General features: G+C 37.9%; 1 protein-coding gene across 1 annotated transcript; it reads right to left on the reverse strand.

The window, feature by feature from the left end:
* Positions 1-112: 112 nt before the first annotated feature.
* On the reverse strand, positions 113-20,025 carry cmtm4 (CKLF-like MARVEL transmembrane domain containing 4). Its single transcript, XM_079446540.1, has 4 exons — positions 19,534-20,025; positions 14,334-14,510; positions 4,749-4,847; positions 113-2,354 (listed from the first exon to the last, which is right to left on the reverse strand). Exons 1-4 carry the CDS (start codon positions 19,717-19,719, stop codon positions 2,190-2,192), a joined length of 627 nt encoding a protein of 208 aa, XP_079302666.1. The 5' UTR covers positions 19,720-20,025; the 3' UTR covers positions 113-2,189.
* Between the last annotated feature and the right edge of the window lie 357 nt (positions 20,026-20,382).

Raw genomic sequence — 20,382 nt, forward strand, 5'->3', positions numbered from 1 at the left:
GATCCACAGTTTAGCCCTGTTGTGTTCTTCTGTTGTGTTCACTGCATGAAATAGGTTGTAGCGATTGTAAATGCAGTGGATTCCTGTACCACAGTAAGGCTTTTTCTCATTTACAGATCAAGTCCATCCAAATCCATTTATTTGAGGAAAAGATTGCCATCACAAATATTTTTAAACAATTAGCATTTTGTAAGTCTATGCACAACTCTATAAATACAAAAATACAAATTTATAGCACTGTTACATGGAATAAAACATTGCTTTCTTGAATACAGGAAATGTCAGCAAGAAACTGTACAATCATTATCAAAATTTGACTCCCTCAAAATGTCAACTCAGTCTCTTTTGAAACACTTCAATGATTTGTGAGTTGAAAACACAGTTCAAACCTTAAGGTCAAAATCAGGAATTATTTTGATGCTAAAATCTTCCAATAAGAAGTTTAGCACAGAGTCAACGCACAGTGAAAGCTCTTACACATTATTAAAGCATAAGCACACAGTATTGCTTTCAAAATAGGAAAAATGATCAGTGACTTCAGCACTTTAATGCAGAGTCCTTCATTAAGACAGAAATCATCCTTGTGATTGTCTTTTAACATTTTCAAGCACACACAGTGTTGATCAATGTCTATAATGTGAGCCCACACCTCAAAATGACTTCATTTCAACATTGGTCTTATTCCAAAACATAAAAGTGACTTCATTTAAGAACCTTAAAATAAGACATAAGTGTGAATATATAAACGAATATTACAAATGAGCATTTTCTAGTGAAAAAAAAATCATGTACAATTGCACTATGCCTTAAAATCTGTGGTAAAAGGCACATTTAACCCCCCCCCCCACACCGATGTCATTGTATGATATTATTTTTAAAAATACTCATTAGAAGGTCAACAAAGCACTTCAGAAAACAGATGATTTGACCACGAATCGGTTCATCAGAGTGCAAATAGAGCATTTGAATTTCACACCCCATGAAGCAGTTATTCTGCTAATGTCCTAACATTAGTGTCCAAGAGTTTTGACTAATAAAGCCTCTACGGTTAAGGCACACTGAAAAAAAAGATACACAGTTTAGCTAATGCATTCATATGTACTGCAGTACACTTGTTCCTTCAAATACAGTCTATTAGTGTCAGAATTCATACAAATAGGAAACCTTCAGAAATGTAAAATGTCACACACAGATACGTAATATATACACCTTCTTCAAAAACTCTACCCTTGCTTAAATCGACATATACAGATAACTGGACAGGGTTGGAGTACACAGTGGAGTAGAGAAAATATTACAAACAACACAAATGACCAACATGCACAAATGATTTAGTAAGAATTTTATCATCTAAAGATTAGCCTCTAAAAGGTGTCATAAACTCACCCCCCTTCACCCACACAGACAGTCTGAAAGCTGTTTTTGTCTGTTGTAATGCAGGGTCACATTCACGAGGTAAAATTCTACACTTGATACAATGTAGCTACCAAAGCTGTGGTATTACAAAAAATAATTAACATTAAAATAAATACTGGTGCTCCTAACATCTAGTCACTCCATCTTTACAGAAAACAGCCCAATGCAACGGCAGTTTACTAGATGTGTTTGATACAGGAACACAATGGCAGAGAGAGAGAGAGAGAGAAAAAAATAAAATACATTTTATTAACACTCCTACAAATTCCCATTACACTTCAGTCAGAAAGATCGCAACCATTAATTTCCATTATTCCATTCTGTATAGTTATTTTTGATCCTTGATAAAACATTTTAGGCATAGTTGCATTCTAAATAGAAAGCAGAGCTAAATATAAGGGGGTTTCAAATGGGCGACTGACAGGCTTTGTCCATGTTATTGAAGGCGTTATTAAAACCTTTCCCCGCTGGGAGTTTAGGAGCACAGTGGAGTGAGTTCCAGTCAAAAATTATCCAAATCATTATAAGGCAAAGCTCTTAATTAACAGAAATATACAGTATTTAAGTATAAAGTCAAAAGACGCTGGCCTGAAGCTGATGAAGATGCCAGAGGTTTGTTCCATTTTACACTGTTCACGCAATTGTTTGTTTGAAGCGGTCATCCTGACTGCCGCTCATCAGGCTCCCATCACGAGGATATGAAAGAGCACACTGTGACAGGAATGAGGACGGGGCTTTGCTTGTCTCAGTCTTCATTGGTTTGCATGTGTGCTTTACTGTAGCTCCGGCCGTGACTCCACCTCTCCCCGTGAGGCTGTGCGAGCACGGATGTACTCACTGGTCTGCAGGGGTCCATCTCGCGAGTCCCCGAGACGCCATCTCCGTACTGCCAAAAATGTGTTCAGACCGTACACACCCATCACCAGGAACCCGAAAATCTGGATATAAACACACACAAAACAACTATTTATACTCAAGAAAACTGAAGGGAAAGTTTTCATCTTTGAACTATGAAGGTTTAAAGGAAAGGTTCACCCAAAAATGAAAATTTGCTCAAAATTTACTCACCCTTAGGCCATCCTAAATGTAAATGAGTTTGTTTCTTCAGTGGAACAGATTTGGAGAAATTTTACGTCACTCGCTCTCCAATGGATCGTCTGAAGTGAATGGGTGCCGTCAGAATGAGAGTCCTAACAGCTGATAAAAACATCATAATAATCCACACGACTCCAGTCCATCAATTGATGCCTTGTTAAGTGAAAAGCTGTGCGTTTGAAATCCATCAATAACGTTGCTTTTGGCTAAAATACAAATCCTCTACATATAATATTGCTTTCTTCAGTGAAAAAGTTGTCTCATCTGAAACTGAAGTAAATATGCACAGATAAGCACCATTTACAAGCCAAAACCAAAAGTCCCAAGCAGTTCTAAACAAATATGTCAGTAGATTTTGATGTGAGAGGACAGAGGATGGACTTTTTCACTGGAGAAAGCATTATTATGGATGATGTACAAGTACTATGACACTATGGTTTAAAGTTAAAAAGCCTTAATGATGTATTTGTTTCTTACAAACATGCAGCTTTTTACTTTAGAAGATGTTAACTGATGGACTGGAGATGTAAACTGGAGACTTGATTACTTGTGGATTATTGTGATTAACGGCACCCATTTACTACATACATACATAACTAGTTACCTAGCTGGGGACTACTTTCAGGCGCTGTGTAATATCATTGCGCCTGCTGCACCCATGTTCTTTGATTTTTACGCCAGAATGAGAGTATAGTTCCTAGCCATATCGGCCTAGAAAATCGCAACTTTTCATTTTCCGTCAGTCTTAGTACACGATGTAACTACAGAAGAGTCAAGTTGTAAATAGGAAAAATATCAAAACTTTTCGGTTAGTTTTGAGCGCGATGCTAATGGTCTAATCAGATTCAATGATCTATGCTAAGCTAAACTAAAAGTGCTACCATTAGACCCGGAGATCGGCTGAATGGATTCAAAAACGGTAAAACTCAACTGTTTAACTCTAGGGGAGTTGGAAAATGAGCCTATTTTCAAAAAAGTGGAGTGTTCCTTTAAGTGATGTACATATAACATTAAATCTACTATATGTCTAAATAATATTGATAAGTTTTACAGTATAATGCAATGCAGATAAGAGCAAATACTCCATGTCTCTGGCAGGCTGTGAGGACTGGAGGAATTTAGCCGTGCCCAGTGGTTCAGAAAAATCCCTGGGTGTTAAAGTGGTTTCCTGCTGAGAACATCTGTATCATAAAACTCCTAGCCCAAATCCCCAGCCTTTGACTTCCAAGGTGTTGGTGGATATTTCGCTGATCTCCGGTCATACTGAAGTGTCTAAAATCATAAAGGTCAGGATCTCAGTAAGAGAACCTGATCCTGTATCAATATTAGAAATTACTTCTCTACACTGAGCCATCTACAACAAACCTCCTAACAGTCACAAGAGGTCAGCAGCCTCAAACAAAACAGACAAACTAGAAAGGTATGTGCATATGAGACGTTTATAGTGGCTTCAGTTATAACACACTGTAATGAGCAGGCCCAGATGGAGTCAATGGACTTTTTTTTAGGCATTTTCTGTGCTGATTTCAGTGGAATTATAGAGTTACTAATGGCTTGTTTCCAGCCTCATAGTAAAAAAAAAAAACTAAACTAAAAGGTAACCATGATTTTAAATCTCTTAACTGCTACACTGTATCTCACATTTCTTGGCCAGGACATTCCTGGAAAAGAGATTTTACTCTCAGTGAGTCTTTTCCTGGTTAAATAAAGGAATCTAATTAAAAAATATCTCATGATTATTTATCTTTTATAAATGTTATACTCCCAATAATTCTGAGAAATAGACTTAAACAGAGCCGAGTGTCTTACTGACATCTAAAACAATCAAACAGGCAGAAATATTTTATAAACAAGCATGAGGTTGATGTATAACTTAATTCAGTGGGAATTTGTAATGAGTAAAAGCTTGAACATTTTGGAATAGAAACACAAGAAAAGAAGCGGGATGAAGAAAGTGGAAAAGAGGAAGCAATGAGATTTTCAGTCTTAAAAATCAAAGAACTAAAGAAAAACATGTAAAACATTTAGGTTTATGGTGAATTGTCCACTGTCTTCATGTCCAGGGCTTTCTCCACGAATGACTATGTGCTTACTCTATTTCAGCCACTTGAGGGCAGCAGAGCCCCAGCAGATTATGACCCACTCCAAATACTTGAGAAATGACTAAACATTTGAATTCACCCACAATGACAGCGACAGAATTCATGAAATAAAGAGCTGAGTAAGGGGATAGATACCACAGCTGCAATCTCTGCTCCAGTTTGATGGTTGAGAGCTGCCAAAACCACTGAAGCCAGAAAGAAGAACAAGGTGCTGGTGGCAGTGTTGATCAGATCCTGCAAGAGAGAAACAGAGAATTAAAGTATACTGAAAAAGTATGTTTTTCACAAAAATATTAAGCTGCATAACTCTTTTCAAGACTAATCAGTTTTGATAACCAAATCAGCATATTAGAATGATTTCTGAAGGATCATGTGACACTGAAAGCTGGAGTAATGGCTGCTGAAAAAAAACAAAACCTTTTGCACAATAGTATATACATTATGTTTTCAAAATGATGATCTGTTAAACATACAAGGCACATGGGTTTGTATACACTAAAAAGTTTTGGGAGTTCTTAAAGGGAGTGCTCCTAATCTCAGTTTGTTACCTGTATAAAAGTCACCTGTCCACAGAAGCAATCAATCAATCAGATTCCAAACTCTCCACCATGGCCAAGACCAAAGAGCTGTCCAAGGATGTCAGGGACAAGATTGTAGACCTACACAAGGCTAGAATGGGCTACAAGACCATCGCCAAGCAGTTTGGAGAGTAGGTTACAACAGTTGGAGCGATTATTCGCAAATGGAAGAAACACAAAATAACTGTCAGTCTCCCTCGGACTGGGCCTCCATGCAAGATCTCACCTCGTGGAGTTTCAATAATCATGAGAACGGTGAGGAATCAGCCCAGAACTACACGGGAGGATCTTGTCAATGATTTCATGGCACCTGGGAGCATAGTCACCAAGAAAACAACTGGTAACCAGCACTGCCAACGTACCCCTGCTCAAGAAAGCACATGTACAGGCCCGTCTGAAGTTTGCCAATGATTCAGAGGAGAACTGGGTGAAAGTTTTGTGGTCAGATGAGACCAAAATCGAGCTCTTTGGCATCAACTCAACTCGCCGTGTTTGGAGGAGGAATGCTGCCTATGACCCCAAGAACACCATCCACACAGTCAAACATGGAGGTGGAAACATTATGCTTTGGGGGTGTTTTTATGCTAAGGGGACAGGACAACTGCACCACATCAAAGGGACGATGGACGAGGCCATGTACCATCAGGGCATTGAAGCCAGCCGGGGCATTGAAAATGGGTCGTGGATGGGTATGACAATGACCCAAAACACATGGCCAAGGCAAGAAAGGAGTGGCTCAAGAAGAAACACATTAAGGTTTCTTCTTGGTGTGGCCTAGCCAGTCTCCAGACCTTAATCACATAGAAAATCTGTGGAGGGAGCTGACGGTTCGAGTTGCCAAACGCAAGCCTCGAAACCTTAATGACTTGGAGAGGATCTGCAAAGAGGAGTGGGACAAAATCCCTCCTGAGATGTGTGCAAACCTGGTGGCCAACTACAAGAAACATCTGATCTCTGATTGCCAACAAGGGTTTTGCCACCAAGCACCAAGTCATGTTTTGAAGGGGTCAAATACTTATTTCATTCATTAAAGTGCAAATCAATTTCTAACTTTTTTGAAATGCATTTTTCTGGCTTTTTTTTTGTTGGTATTCTGTCTCACTGTTCAAATAAAACCTACCATTAAAATTATAGACCGATAATTTCTTTGTCTGTGGACAAACGTACAAAATCAGCAGGAGATCAAATAATTCCCCCCCCCACTGTAAATGTCTTTACTGTTGTTTTTCAGTATGGATTAACTGGTTCTTGACATGAATATAGCCACAGATGCAGGAATGGCGTAACGAAGAAAATAAACAAAACTGGGTTTTTTTTCATCAATTTAATGTGTCCATGCGAAAAAAAAAAAAAAAGTTAGACTGCACAAACACCTTGTATTTGTGCCATAAAGTCATTCATTTACAGTCAAAGAGTTAGGAAATGATGGCTGGGCATTGGCAGAGTTTATGTGAGTCTCTTTCCTATTTTTGATTACTACTATCACAGTTTTCCCTCTATTAATATATCCACCACTTTGTAATGATAACGTCACAGTTTACAGTTTTAATACTGTAACAAATCAGAGTACAAGCTCTCAGGAGAGAGTGAGGATGAGAGGAACCAGTTGGAGGTTTCTGAAATGAGGCCAAATCCTCCTCTGTTCACTCCTCCTGATCGCTCAGAGTCTGGAATGGACGTGGGTTTTGTCAAAGCCATGACTCTGTGGGGGGTGAAATGTAACAAGCCCTTCAAAGCACAACCTCACTGCCTGGCACCTCGAACTTCACATCACAGGCCAACACAGCAAGAAGCGCTGGCTTTGATGTCTCCGAGTAAACACAGACTGTCTGCTCCTCTCAGCTCTAAGCAGTTACATGCATATGACACTTGAGGGCAGTGACATGAATCTGCTGGATGAGGAAGTCATCTAATCACAGACCACAGTTCAACTATTGTGAACTGACACAGGGCCAGTGTATGAAAGACTTTTTGAATTGTGCTGCATTCACTACATCTTACATGTTATGCCTTGGAAAATGAAATATTTGGTTGTGGTGCATTGAACATTTCCTAAAATAAGCTTAAAATTGCAAAAGTGATTTATCTTGTGGGGTGTTTCCACAACATCGTTTTCAATTAAAACTTTTAAAAATGGGTTTCAAAGTGCAGGTTTTTGAAAATGGTCATGTTTTTTTTGTCTCTGTGTAAACTACAAAAACGTGAATTTGAGAAAAACATGATCATGTGGATGTGTGTTCAGTAGGTATACGTGCAGGCGAAAAGTTTTTTGGTTAAACTTTATTTTAAGATGTCCTTGTTACAGTGTAATTATACTTTTAAGTACTAAGTAATATTAAGTAACTCCGGTTAAGATTAGGTTTTGCGTTAAGGTTACTTGCATGTAATTATGCATAATTAATTTTTATTATAATAGTAAGTACATGTAACGTGTAACAAGGCCACCTTAAAATAAAGTGTTACCAGTGTTTCGTTACAAAATAACATCAACTACTGGCCGGGTATGCATAATAGTTTTCATGAATCTGTGTGAACAGGAATCATTTTGGCAATGCAGTCGTCTGTATATCTAACTTTACGGAAAAAAAAATAGAAACTTTTCGTTTTTTAATACATTGTTGTTATGTTGTTATGTATGCGTCATTAAAAGCTTTTGAAAAGTTTCCACACACACACACACAAATTATACACATATACATACACAAATAATTAACATACATATACATAATTTTTTATATTACAAAAAAATTTAAGTAACATACAGATTCCTCACACTACAGAACATTAAAGTCTAATTTTCTATCTCTTCATCATTAAAACCTCCATAAATACACATTCTTAGAGGAGAGAAGGGATAAAGCTGGGTGGTTCGTCTGTGTTCAGCCAATAAGCACTCCAGCGTGACTTAGGCATGGCCACCCATGTGACAAAATGCATGATGGGAGTGAATGCACACACCATCTCACATGATACTCTTTCTCGCTCTCTCTCATCCACACTCACTCAAGCGAATCCATGCCGATCTCACACGCAATATAGAACACTAACTATATCCCAAAACCAGGATACGGTCTCAATCATTCAAACACATTTGCCAAGCCTTTGCCTTCACACATACTTCAACAGATGGATCAAATGCCAGCCAAACCAAACTGAAACACACTTAATGCTAAAAACTGCTGATGTGTTTAAAATATTCTAAGTGTAAGAACACAAAGCATATGCCTGAGGTGGAACAAAAGTACCATGTCCTCAGAATTATTTAGTTATAAATATACATTACAAACAATTACTAAGCATTTAATGCTGGTAACCTAATATGAAACTTAACACAAACAAAAGCAGTCATGAGTTCTCTTAAAATGTACTTTCAGTAGTGAGTGAGTGAGTGAGTGTGTGTGTGTGTGTGTGTGTGTGTGTGTGTGTGTTGGCAGGTTGCATGTAGAGAAAGTAAACTGATCTCAGGAGGGGTCTTAAACTGGGAAATGTAGTGTTCACACTGGGTTCAGATCTCTGATGTATTTAACAGCCATTGCGACTCTCCACGTTGTTAACAGAAGACTGAATATATCTCTGTACTTGAAATGGACCTGTTTTAAAATATTACTGGAACATTGTAAGCAAGGATGAATTAAATTGATTTGCAGTTATAATATGTGACCCTGGACCACAAAACCAGTCATAAGGGTCATTTTTTTTGTTGTTGAACTTTTATACATCATCTGAATAAATAATAGATTTATCTGAATAAATGTATACATCATCTAAATAAATAAGCTTTCCATTGATGGTTTGTTAGGATAGGCCAATATTTGGCCAAGATGCAACTATTTGAAAATCTGGAATCTGAGGGTGAAAAAATAAATAAATCAAGATATTGAGAAAATCACCTTTAAAGTTGTCCAAATTAAGTACTTAGCAATGCATATTACTAATCAAAAATTAAGTTTTGATATATTTACGGTAATAAATTTTCAAAATATCATCATGGAACAGGATCTTTACATATATCAGGATATAAACATTATATCCTAATGTGTTTTGGCATAAAATAAAAATTTATAATTCTGACCCATACAATGTATTTTTGGCTATTGCTACAAATATACCCCAACGACTTAAGACTGGTTTTGGGGTCCAGGGTCACATACAGTGCCCTCCATAAGTATTGGAACAGTAAAGTCAAAATTGCTGTGTTGGCTGTGGAGTCAAGACATATATAAATATGATTAAAAGATGAATATAAGACAAAACTACAGAATGTCACGTTTTATTATTGGGTGATTCATCACATACATGTTTTACCAGTTAAGAAATTCAGCACTTTTAGAGCTTCATTCCTCCATCTGATGTGAGCATAAGTATTGGGACAGTTGAACATAAGGCAGATATAAAAGATTAAAAGCTATTATTTAGTTGCAGATCACTTGCGCACAATCACAGCAGTGAGTCTGTGACCCATAGACATCACCAGACTCTCGGTCTCATCCTTTGAAATACTTTTCCCAGCCTTTAATGCAGCCAATTCCAGTTGTTGCTTGTTTTGGGGAGTTTCTGCCTTTACTCTCCTCTTCAGCTGGTGAAATTCATGTTCACTCGGATTTAAATCTGGAGATTGACTTGGGCAATCTAAGACTTTCCATTTCTTTGCCCTTATAAATTCCTTGACTGAACTGGCAGGTGTTTTGGGTCATTGTCCTGATGCAATATGAAGCACTTCCCAATGAATCTGGTGGCATTTTCTTGAATGTTGGTAGGCATGATGGATTTGTACTCTTCCAAATTCATTCTGCTACTGTCATCATACATTTAGTCATCAGTAAAGTTGAGCGGGCCTGTTCCAGAGACAGCCATGCATGCCCATGCCATGACACCACCTCCACCATGCTTTACAGATGAGGTTGTGTGCTTGGGATCATTGCAATTCCCTTTTTTTCTCCACATTTTTGTTTTCCTATCACTTAGATAAAGGTTCATCTCTGTCTCATCGGTCCATAAACACAGTTCCAAAACTCTTCTGACTCAGCTTTTTTGCAAACTCTAATCTTGCCTTTCTATTTTTGGTGCTGGTCAGAGGTTTAAATCTTGCTGTGCAGCATCTGTAATTCTGTGTCAAAGTCTCCTGAGGACAGTAGATTTTCAGAGCATCGCCCCAGCTTTCTGGAAGTTGTTGGTGATTTTATGATTTTGACATGTCTTTTAGGGTTAATTTTCACAGCTTTTATGATTTATCTGTCATCAACTACTGTTGTTTTCTCAGCTGATCAGGTCGTTGTTGGTTGCTGGTGTCACTGGTGGTTTCCAAACTCTTGATTTCTCCATGCCCTTTGTTTTTGCTAGAGCTCTAATTGACTTCTTCGTTTCTTTTAGCATCCAAATTACTTGCTTTTCTCTCAAAGTCAGCTCCCTCATCTTAATCCTGGTTTGTGTGTGTCATCATCGAATGCAGGATTCAGAATGCAGAAGTAATGGATATAACTGATATGACACATTCCCTGCTTTTAGTATCTGAAGAATTAATGCAACAGGAAACAGCTGATCACTTAGAAAGACCTGTGAGGCAACTGTTTCAATACTTATGCTCACATCAGATGAAACTCTAAAAGTACTGAATTTCTTAGCTGGTAAAACATCTATGTGTTGAATCACCCAATAATAAAACATTACATTCTGTAGTTTTGTCTCATATTCATCTTTTAATCATATTTGTAAATGTCTTGACTCCACAGCCAACAGAGCAATTTTGACTTTACTGTTCCAATACTTTTGGAGGGCACTGTATAATAATATATATTTATAATGATATAAAAGAATGTCAAAAGCTAGAATCCTGAAAAAAATGAATCAAGGTTTCCACAAAAATATTAAGCAGAACAACGGTTTTCAACAGCTGTAATAATAAGAAATGTTTCTTGATTTCTTTGATTTATGAAGGATAATTTGAAAGATCACATGAAGTAATTTATGCCACGACAGCAATAAGTTAGATTTTTTTATATATATTTACAGAAAGAAAGAAAGGAAGAAAGAAAGTTGTAAAATTGTAAAAAAATAAATCTATACATACACATTACAATGAGTTAATGAGGGACAGAGCACTTAACCAAGTTCATGTTGTTGCAAGAAAAAAAACTATATGCACAAGAAACATATTTAAGAAGAGAATCAATGTAAAAATGTATACATGCATGAGTTAGATGTGGTCTAAGCAGTATACAGCCTGTGCCAAATATTCTCAGTGGTGCATGAATACTGAGTTGCACACTGCTTTAGGCAACAGGAGGCCCATAGATCTTGGAAATGTAAAAAAAAAAAAAAAAACTAATTTCATTCCAGATTTGCATGGTGAAATAACCAGAATCCTGAACGTTCAGTCATATCTCTTTATCCGCCTCAGTGGCGAGACTTTAGCTTTATATGAAGCTGCTAAAAGCTTTTCCTGGACCTTCTACTGGTGTGCTGGAGCTCTCGGATGCTGTGTGTGTGTGTGTGTGTGTGTGTGTGTGTGTGTGTGTGTGTGTGTGTGTGTGTGGACAGACAGCATGATACACTATTAACCTTCATCCTCCAACAGGCACATCATAGGCTATAAAAGGTGGTTCTAGATAGGAAATCATTCTGATAATATTAGAATATGAGAAAACATAAAAATTATAGTATATTTATATAGTTCAATAACAATGTAGTCTTTATCAGTCAGATTTCCAAATTACACATTTTTAATGCATCTTTACCCATCTCGCAATTGGCCTCTTGCTCATGTTCAGTAATGACACATAATCATAGGTTCAGTGCAAAGCTTCTCAAGTCTCAGAGTGGCCATTCCATTAAAGCACACAATGTAAAACCAATCATTATCCTGTCACCTCACAAAGTCAAATCTCTCCTCATTTTCTATTAAAATGTCCTGTCTAGTTTAGCTTGAGCTCAATGAACACTGGCCATGCTTTTCTGTAAATGTATGTGTGTGTGGTTGGAGATGGTTTGTTAATGGGTACAATGGTGCCAGCGTACCACCGCAAGCTGAATACGCTCATTCTACTGACCTATCACTTTCAATAATGTCAGTCACTACGCCAGCCCCCTTTGAGCCTGGCACTGGATCACACCATCAAAGCAATCAAGGGAATAGGGGCTGCTGTACAATAGACGGACCGTCCACCACAAGAACCAACAGCCACAAGAAACTACCAGCTAGTTTTATATGTGCTCCAATCTGCAGCCATTTAAACTAAATCAACATTAGAAGATATGAACGGATTTAGCACAAACATCTGATTTTAAGACCTTAAAAGTTCTACCATCCATATTTCTGCTCTTTTTAGAAAGAAGTATAATTGCTGCTGCGTTAGGGAGGATTTTATCTCAAAATGAAAAAACCCTCTTCTGAGACAGAGGCCACAATTACAGGACTAAAAAGTACAGTTTACTTTTAGCACTGCGTTATGTGAAAGTTCCTGAAGCACAGCAGTGAAGTTACACAAGCTGGAGATACAAACACAAAAGAGTTGCTGAACAACCCCCGTCCCAGTGCATCCATTCTGGAACAAATGAGAGGCCAGAGCCCATAGGGTCTGACTGGCAGGAGATGATGCTCAGTTCAAAACCTCAGCCCCACCACAGCTGAAATGATCCTAAAGATCATAGATCTTCCAATGAGCCATAGCAATACCAAGAAAACCCAAATTCAAAATACACAAAAGCATACACACTCGCACGCAGTGAAAACCCTGTTTAACATCTCTCCCATCAGCCAAAATCTGGTTTACTGTATGTGATCTAGCAAGTTGAGCTTTGATGCTCATGTGAGGTATTTACAGTGAGTCTGAATTGAGCTCTCATCATTTCCTGATCTCATTTCATTTTCTTCCCCCACCATTTCCTGTCATTTATCCACTGAAAATAAAACAAAAAATGAAATTCTATCCTTAAAAAATGAAATGAAATTATCCAAAGTGGCTTACAAAGGAGGAACAAAATCAATTTGTCTATGAGCCAAAACAATTTCTGTAATATATAGTGGCCCATTGGCAGGTTAGTGGATAACTAGATTAGGAAGCAACTAGAGAAGAGAAGAAACACAGAGAATAAAGACACTTTTACAAAAACAAAAAAGTACTTAGAGTAAACGCCTTGTCCTAAATCAAAATATGATGCTCTAAGCTTTCTTTATACATAATAATTATAATTGAGGTTAAATGCATAAATATATGACTTTTTTACACCAGTTTGTAAAAAAGGGTCCAATTTTCTCTATCTACATCTGGGTGTAATAAAACACTGAAATTCAAACTTATAATGGCAGAGGCACTTCCTTGTTGTCTATGTGAGGTTAGGTTAAGCACATATTCTTCAGTATACCATAATGCAACGCAGTAGTTATGGTTGGATGCGAGTTGCTGTTACTTTTCTTGGTTCATGCACAGCTCTGGAAATAAAACTCTACAGCCTTTTCCATCATAACCTCTGAAATAGATCCACAGCACTGAGGTCCAATTATGCTGAGCTTTGTGTGTGAGTGAGTGTGTGTGTGTGTGTATAGGCAGGGAGACAAAGGGAACCATGCCTTATTAATCTTTCAGTGAATCAGTAAATCAATCTCCCAAGAGCAGCCATTCATGTTTGCTAGAAGCGGGTTTAATGAGAGCCGTGAGCACACAAGCTCCATTTTGAGCAATATGACCCCCCCGTGTATGGCCTCCTCCTCAGCAGCATTGGACGCAAGAGAACAGCTTACTTTCTAAAAAGCGAGAGTTTTTGGCATGTCTTGGCAACACAAATCTTCTTCCATTTATGTAAATAAATTCTGTCTTGAAAATCTATCATCACATGTGCATCACACATCATTTAAAGCAATATTATGCCATTAAAAATGGATTGAAGGAAAAATAGTTACACTGCAAAAATATCTTCAAGGCAAACACTTCCTCTCAATGCTCAGATAAATACACATCAGAAACTGACAGAAAACACAATTAAATAAGCACTATAAATTAAATTAAAATTAGTCATACAAGTTTGGAATTAAATGAGGGTGAATATATTGCAAACAAAAAACAATTGGGGGCAAAATATCCATTTAAAAGTTTAAAGTTGTGAAGGATTTTCTAAGGTTGTGTGGATCTTGATAAGAACTACATACTGTTAGACTCCAGTTGATATGGGGCACTTTGGTGTGCAGATTCAGGCTGAAGATGAGGAGCAAGACGCCTGTGACAACAAAGGCACTGCAGCTGACAAACTCAAAGAGGTAGACGCCGGCACAGGGCGAGCACATCATTATGGTCTCAATGAAGATGAAAGAGATGAGAGCCAGGACCTGCAACAGAAAGGAGTAAACCGACCCTTTTAAAACAAAACAAGAAGCATTTGTCCCAGAAGTAAACAACTCACTTTATTTTATCGAGCTGAAAATGAAAGTAACATCTCATGTTGACTGTATAAAAATCACGTGTCTGATTGAAGACAACAACATAATACAATGCAGTCCTTTGTGTAGAGCAGTCAAAAACCACAAGAAAGTATTTCCCGAAAAGCTGTTTCAAGGTATAAATGACTCATCTACATTCAGGGTTTACTTTGTAATGCGTTTTCCTCATGGCCATAACAGGCCCTTGCGGAGTATGTTGAACCCTACCGAAGTCGTAGAGGGTTCACCGATGTTTTCCTGCCGCATTCGTCAGTAGACCACAGCATGGGAAGAATTCTGAGGTTAACGTGCTATTTAGGTGTTATGCAGCCTTGACTCTCCAGCACAAAATCTCCGACAGATTACAGGTTGGCCCGCTCCAACAGGGGAGATAGAACCTCAATCTAGACAAACCAATCTAGACAGGGGCCCAGCATTTGGTCCGGACCGGATGCTGTCACACGGCAGACGCTAAATAAAATGTTGCACACATCTAGGAGTGGAAGCACAATGTGGGCGTGCTAATGGAATGACAAAGATAGTCGGCCAACAAATGCAGACTTTCCTGATGCTGAAAAATAAAAGCAAAACCATCCACTGGACCATGGCACGATAGGGTTTCCAATTTGTCCATTAGGGTTTAAAAGATGCTCAAAATGAAGCTCCAATGTCACAGAAATTAATTCTATTTTAAATTATATAAAAAATAGTATTAAAAATAAAAATAGGAAACCAATATTGGAAATTGCAACATTTCACAATATTACTGTTTTTTTTCTGTATTTTTGATCAAATAAATACAGCCTTGGTAAGAGACTCCATTACAAATCTTACTGATCCCAAACTTTTGAACAGCAGTGTATGCATGCACGCACACACACACACACACACACATATATATATATATATATATATATATATATATATATATATATATATATATATATATATATATATATATATATATATATATATGTATATGTGTGTGTGTGTTTGAACGTTTGACAGTTTCTTGTAATGGCATGAAGATGATCAAATTACTATTTACATTTCCCTCCTTGTTGATTTCTTGCCACTGAACCATTTATTTAAAGCAAATAACAGTAAATCTCAAGGTGGGGTTAGGTGACTTCTTACAGGGATGGTTCAACATTTACCTTCACGTAACTCCAGCCTGTGTGACTTTCTTTCTTTCTTTGGAACTTAAAGATGATATTCTGAAGAATGTTGGTAACCAAACTGGTTCACCGGTATCCATTGTATGGACAACAAAAGACTGAGACATGACTCAAAATTATCTTCTTTTAAGTTCTACAGAATAAAGAAAATAACCGATTTGGAATAACATGAGGATGAGTAAATGACGACAGAAGTTTCAATTTTGGGTGAAATATCTGTTTAATACTGCCCAACCTTGGACTTGGCAACACATCTTATTAGCTACAACATCATTTAATATTTCCATAGAATTTCAAATGAAGGCTGACCTCATGAAATCTTATTGCCCTACTAACACAATGCAAACCCATCTCCATCTCATCTGGCTTATTTGCACTGAACACATTAAGGAAGTGTGAACCAAAGATAAATGACTGCTCACATCAAGACGTTCCTGTCATAGTGCCAGCATCACTTCAGTTGGCCGTAATTCCCCATCCAAAAGACAGACTAAAGATGTGCATTTGGAGATGAGGTCATTGCTCTTGATAATAAATGCGTCCCACAAGGCAGCAGGTGTCAGGCATACAGAAAACCACAAGATTTTAAGTAATGATTATATGTCACTCCCCACCCTCGTTCTACCGTCCTTCAGAGCCCCCAACATAAGGCAGTCTGCAAGTTCCTTGTAGCAATGGCCACATGGAGTCCCCGGTTTGTACACACGCCATCTGTTGTGCCCAGAAAATTAATGGTGGGAGGCTTGGTCTGACAGCTTGCATTGTGTTCCAAGAGCTCCTCCTTAAACGGAAATGAGCCTTCCAGCTCCCACCCAACAGTCTTTTCCTCGCCTGAAGGGAACTGCTCTTTGCACAAAATTTAAAACACTATTCCTTAACCTGAGAGATGTTTGCAGACAAGCAAGCTCTCCACATTACATAAGTTTTGTGAGAGGGAGTGGAGAGGCAAAAAACATCTGGTAAGTCCATAAACTCGCTACATTACAGAGACAGCTCTTTCATTATATTTAACGGCCCTTATCAAAACATACCTTGAAAAACTACCCTTTAAGTAAAAATGACACATTTATGATGCTACTTCATTGCCCGAGACTGCACCAAAACATCCATAATGAACAAAACTGAATCTGAATGACACAAGGTGGAATCATCTGGATCTGGTAGCTTCATTCTTAGAACTCACATAGACCGTTTAAAGGTCAGTAGTTTCACCTTTCACGTCTGAAGCTGCCTTAATTGACTGGGTCATTCCTGGTCAAACTGGTTGTAGAAAGGAAGCCATATAAAAACAAAAGGTTTTGGAGTATCTCTAGCCAAGAACATTTCAAAGTATTCAATTTAGGAATGACTAGTGGCAACGAACTTGATCAGCAGTCTTCTTGTATAGCTAGATTTTTTCATTTTCTTTTATGCCATTCAAACGTTTGGGGTCAGTACGATTCTTTTTTCTTTAAAAAAAAAAAAAAAAAAAAAAAAAAAATGAAAACATTGATAATAATGTTTCTTAATTAAGAAATGCTTCTTAAGCACCAAATCAGCATATTAAAATTATTTCTGAATGATCATGTGACACTAAAGACTGGAGCAATGATGCTGAAAATTCAGCTTTGCCATCACAGAAATCAATTACATTTTAAACTGTATTAAAATAGAAACATATACATTAGTAATATTTTAAAATATCATTACAATCTTAATATTGTTTTATCAAACAAATGCAGCCTTGGTAACTTTCAGAGACATCAAAATATTTTACACAGCTTTTGAATGGTGGTGTACAGTTTTTACTTACAATAGTTATACGCATATTTTATTTTATAGATATTTATCATAATTAAAATGCTTTTTAGACAGTTGTCTAACAGATCTTGTTCAAATCTGTTCTGTCAAGATTTGCAAAAGCACATGTTATGTAAACCCTAGGAAACTCCCCCTAAGAAAATAATTATATTTTTGTAGAAACCCAACAGTAATGACTATGTTTATTTCATCTGTGAATGGAATGGGGTGATCCACTGATATTAGCCAAGACGGCCACATCTGCAGATGGACAAAAAAAACTTTGCAAAGATTAAACAGTCAAAAAGACTCCTCCTTATCCCATGGGGGCCTTAGGTAAATCATTGGCCAGTACATGGAGAAACAGCCAAGGTTGAATATCCTTGGCAAGTCAACAGCAGGAAACATGCAGCCATGTGAAAAGTCCTGTGCTACGGATCAATTGACGCCAATTAATTGTATTCATCCCCTCTCACTAACCTGCTCATTACTGCAAAACAAAACGGCCCAAACCGTATTATCCACCTGAAGAAAGTAACAGCTCATAGGTTAACCTGATCAAACAAACTAGAGGCTTGTTCATTAACTTTTATTTTTGCTAATCTTTGATGAGCTGCAGTCCATCACATAAGAGTCAAAACAGATATTAAGGTTTCTGGTCAGCAATGAACAGAGCTTTGCTATACTACTCATGCCTGCCTGTAATTTGACTCCACAGGCAAATGAAGCTTCTGGATCCACACAGAACAACAGATAGAAAGCCACACATTACGTTCATGAAGATAAAAGTGTTGCATCCATATGTCCTCTATCTCAGCTATTGTGCAAGCTCCCAAGTATTATCACTTAATAAACCCAATTAAATTGTGGCTGTATAATCATTTGCCCTGTGACACACATAAAAGCAAAAAAACTTGATCCATTATGCAATCTTTGAGCAGACAAGCTATCCTCTGTACTTGGCACACAGGTTGTTTCCTTTGGCAGTGTACACAAGCCCTTGTTTCACCTAATGACTTCCTTAGTTTCACTCTGTTTTCCCCCGTGCATGCAGTTTCTTAACTGTGCATCACCATGAGGGCCCGATCTGAGATGCTTTGCTTTTGCTGAGGCAGCAGAACAAGAGAGCCATCATTTTTTTCTTTCTCCTTAAACTTCCCACTCCTTATTCAACATCTGGCAGAGGTTCACTGGCAAAAAAAGCTCTTCTGTGAGTTTGACCACATATAGTTTTTTGGGTGTTAACCAATCAAGCAGACCGAAAGTGCAATCTGAAAGTTAATTCATTCAGACTCCAGGCAACATTCCCCTCCGTCACTGATGCATTCCACAGATTTTGACGCCTGTCGGCATGCATCCAACAGGAAATATTTTGATTTAAAAACCCAAAAAATAGGAAATCTGCTCTCCTCGCACTAATCCAATATAAGAAGAATGTAATCAGGAGTGAATATCTAACTGAAATATGTGGAAAGTAGATCTGTTATCTTGAGTGGAAAAGGCTTTTTTGAGGCCACTGTTTGGATGACATCCATCTCGCCTTGAATATACTGACTTCTAATAATAATAAAAAAGGGACATTTGTCTTACTTACACTAATACGATCTAACATGAAAAGAATGTCATCAGAAAGGAGCATCTAAATGAAAGAAATCAAACTTAAAACTATTAAAGAACAAACGATGACACTGTTGATGAAGTTGACTTCTGCTGTCTTGATCACAAAATGGGACAAGTGTCTTTCTCACACCAATACAATCTAACAGAAAGAAAGAAAGAAAGAAAGAAAGAAAGAAAGAAAGAAAGAAAGAAAGAAAGAAAGAAAGAAAGAAAGAAAGAAAGAAAGAAAGATGACACTGATGGTGATGAAGAAATCTTGACTTGTTCACAGGATATCACCTTACTGACTCTAAAAGTGTTGCTAATACAACTTGTTAATCATAGAATGGAGAAACACTGTGACTATTTGAACTTACCACTTCGATAACTTTTAAAATACCGAAATGTGATTTGATATAGTCCAGGTCACACCTGATGGCCCTGAACACGTTTCTGGGGTGCACGGGCTCGGTGGTCGGCTGATACGGGCTATTGGCTCCTGAAATCATCGAGGTGTTGGAGGCCTCGCCATCAAAGCCCTCAGTCTCCTCGTTATTCCTCATGCTGAACTCTTTTATCTCCACGTCCCGCCCAGATATAAGAGCTGGTTCGGGGCTGAAATGAACAGCGGTCCCCTGGTCCTCTGAAAGCAGCCAGGCAGAAAACAATGTCTCAACAAAGAACAACCCTCGTTACAAAACGATCACCGTAAACTCCATCCGTGTGTAGCCCAAACACTACATCCACCTCTCCGTCATCTCGTCGCGCTGTGCTCGGATCCTGTTGGGAGCAGTGCTGCACTCTCTCGAATGATCTCGGCTGTTCTCATGGCAGTGTCCATATTTCAGTTTCTGGATGCAGAATGTAATGTTGCTGCGAGTCTCCGCCCTCAAACTACATTCCTGAGAGGATAGGCGCTTTAATGTGAAGTCTTGACGACTGTTTTTTAGAAAAGCAAAAGCACAAAACAGTCATACTTCTAAACGTCAAGCTTTGGGTTCTCGTCTTCCCTTATGTATGCAGGTGAAGATCGCGATATAGGATTCATCAAACGCGAAACGACAGAGCAGTTTATTGTATCGCTTAAATGGGGGATGCTGTTTACTATTATATGTTCAAATTGTGGCTAGTAAGTATTCAAGCTTTACTAGTACTTGTATATTTACGGGAGCCCGTTTCCGCCACTGAATAAACAATTATTAAAAAAAAAGGTTATGGTTACTTTT

Source organism: Barbus barbus (assembly GCF_936440315.1).
Source record: "Barbus barbus genome assembly, chromosome: 2".
Classification (NCBI taxonomy): Eukaryota; Metazoa; Chordata; class Actinopteri; order Cypriniformes; family Cyprinidae; genus Barbus; species Barbus barbus.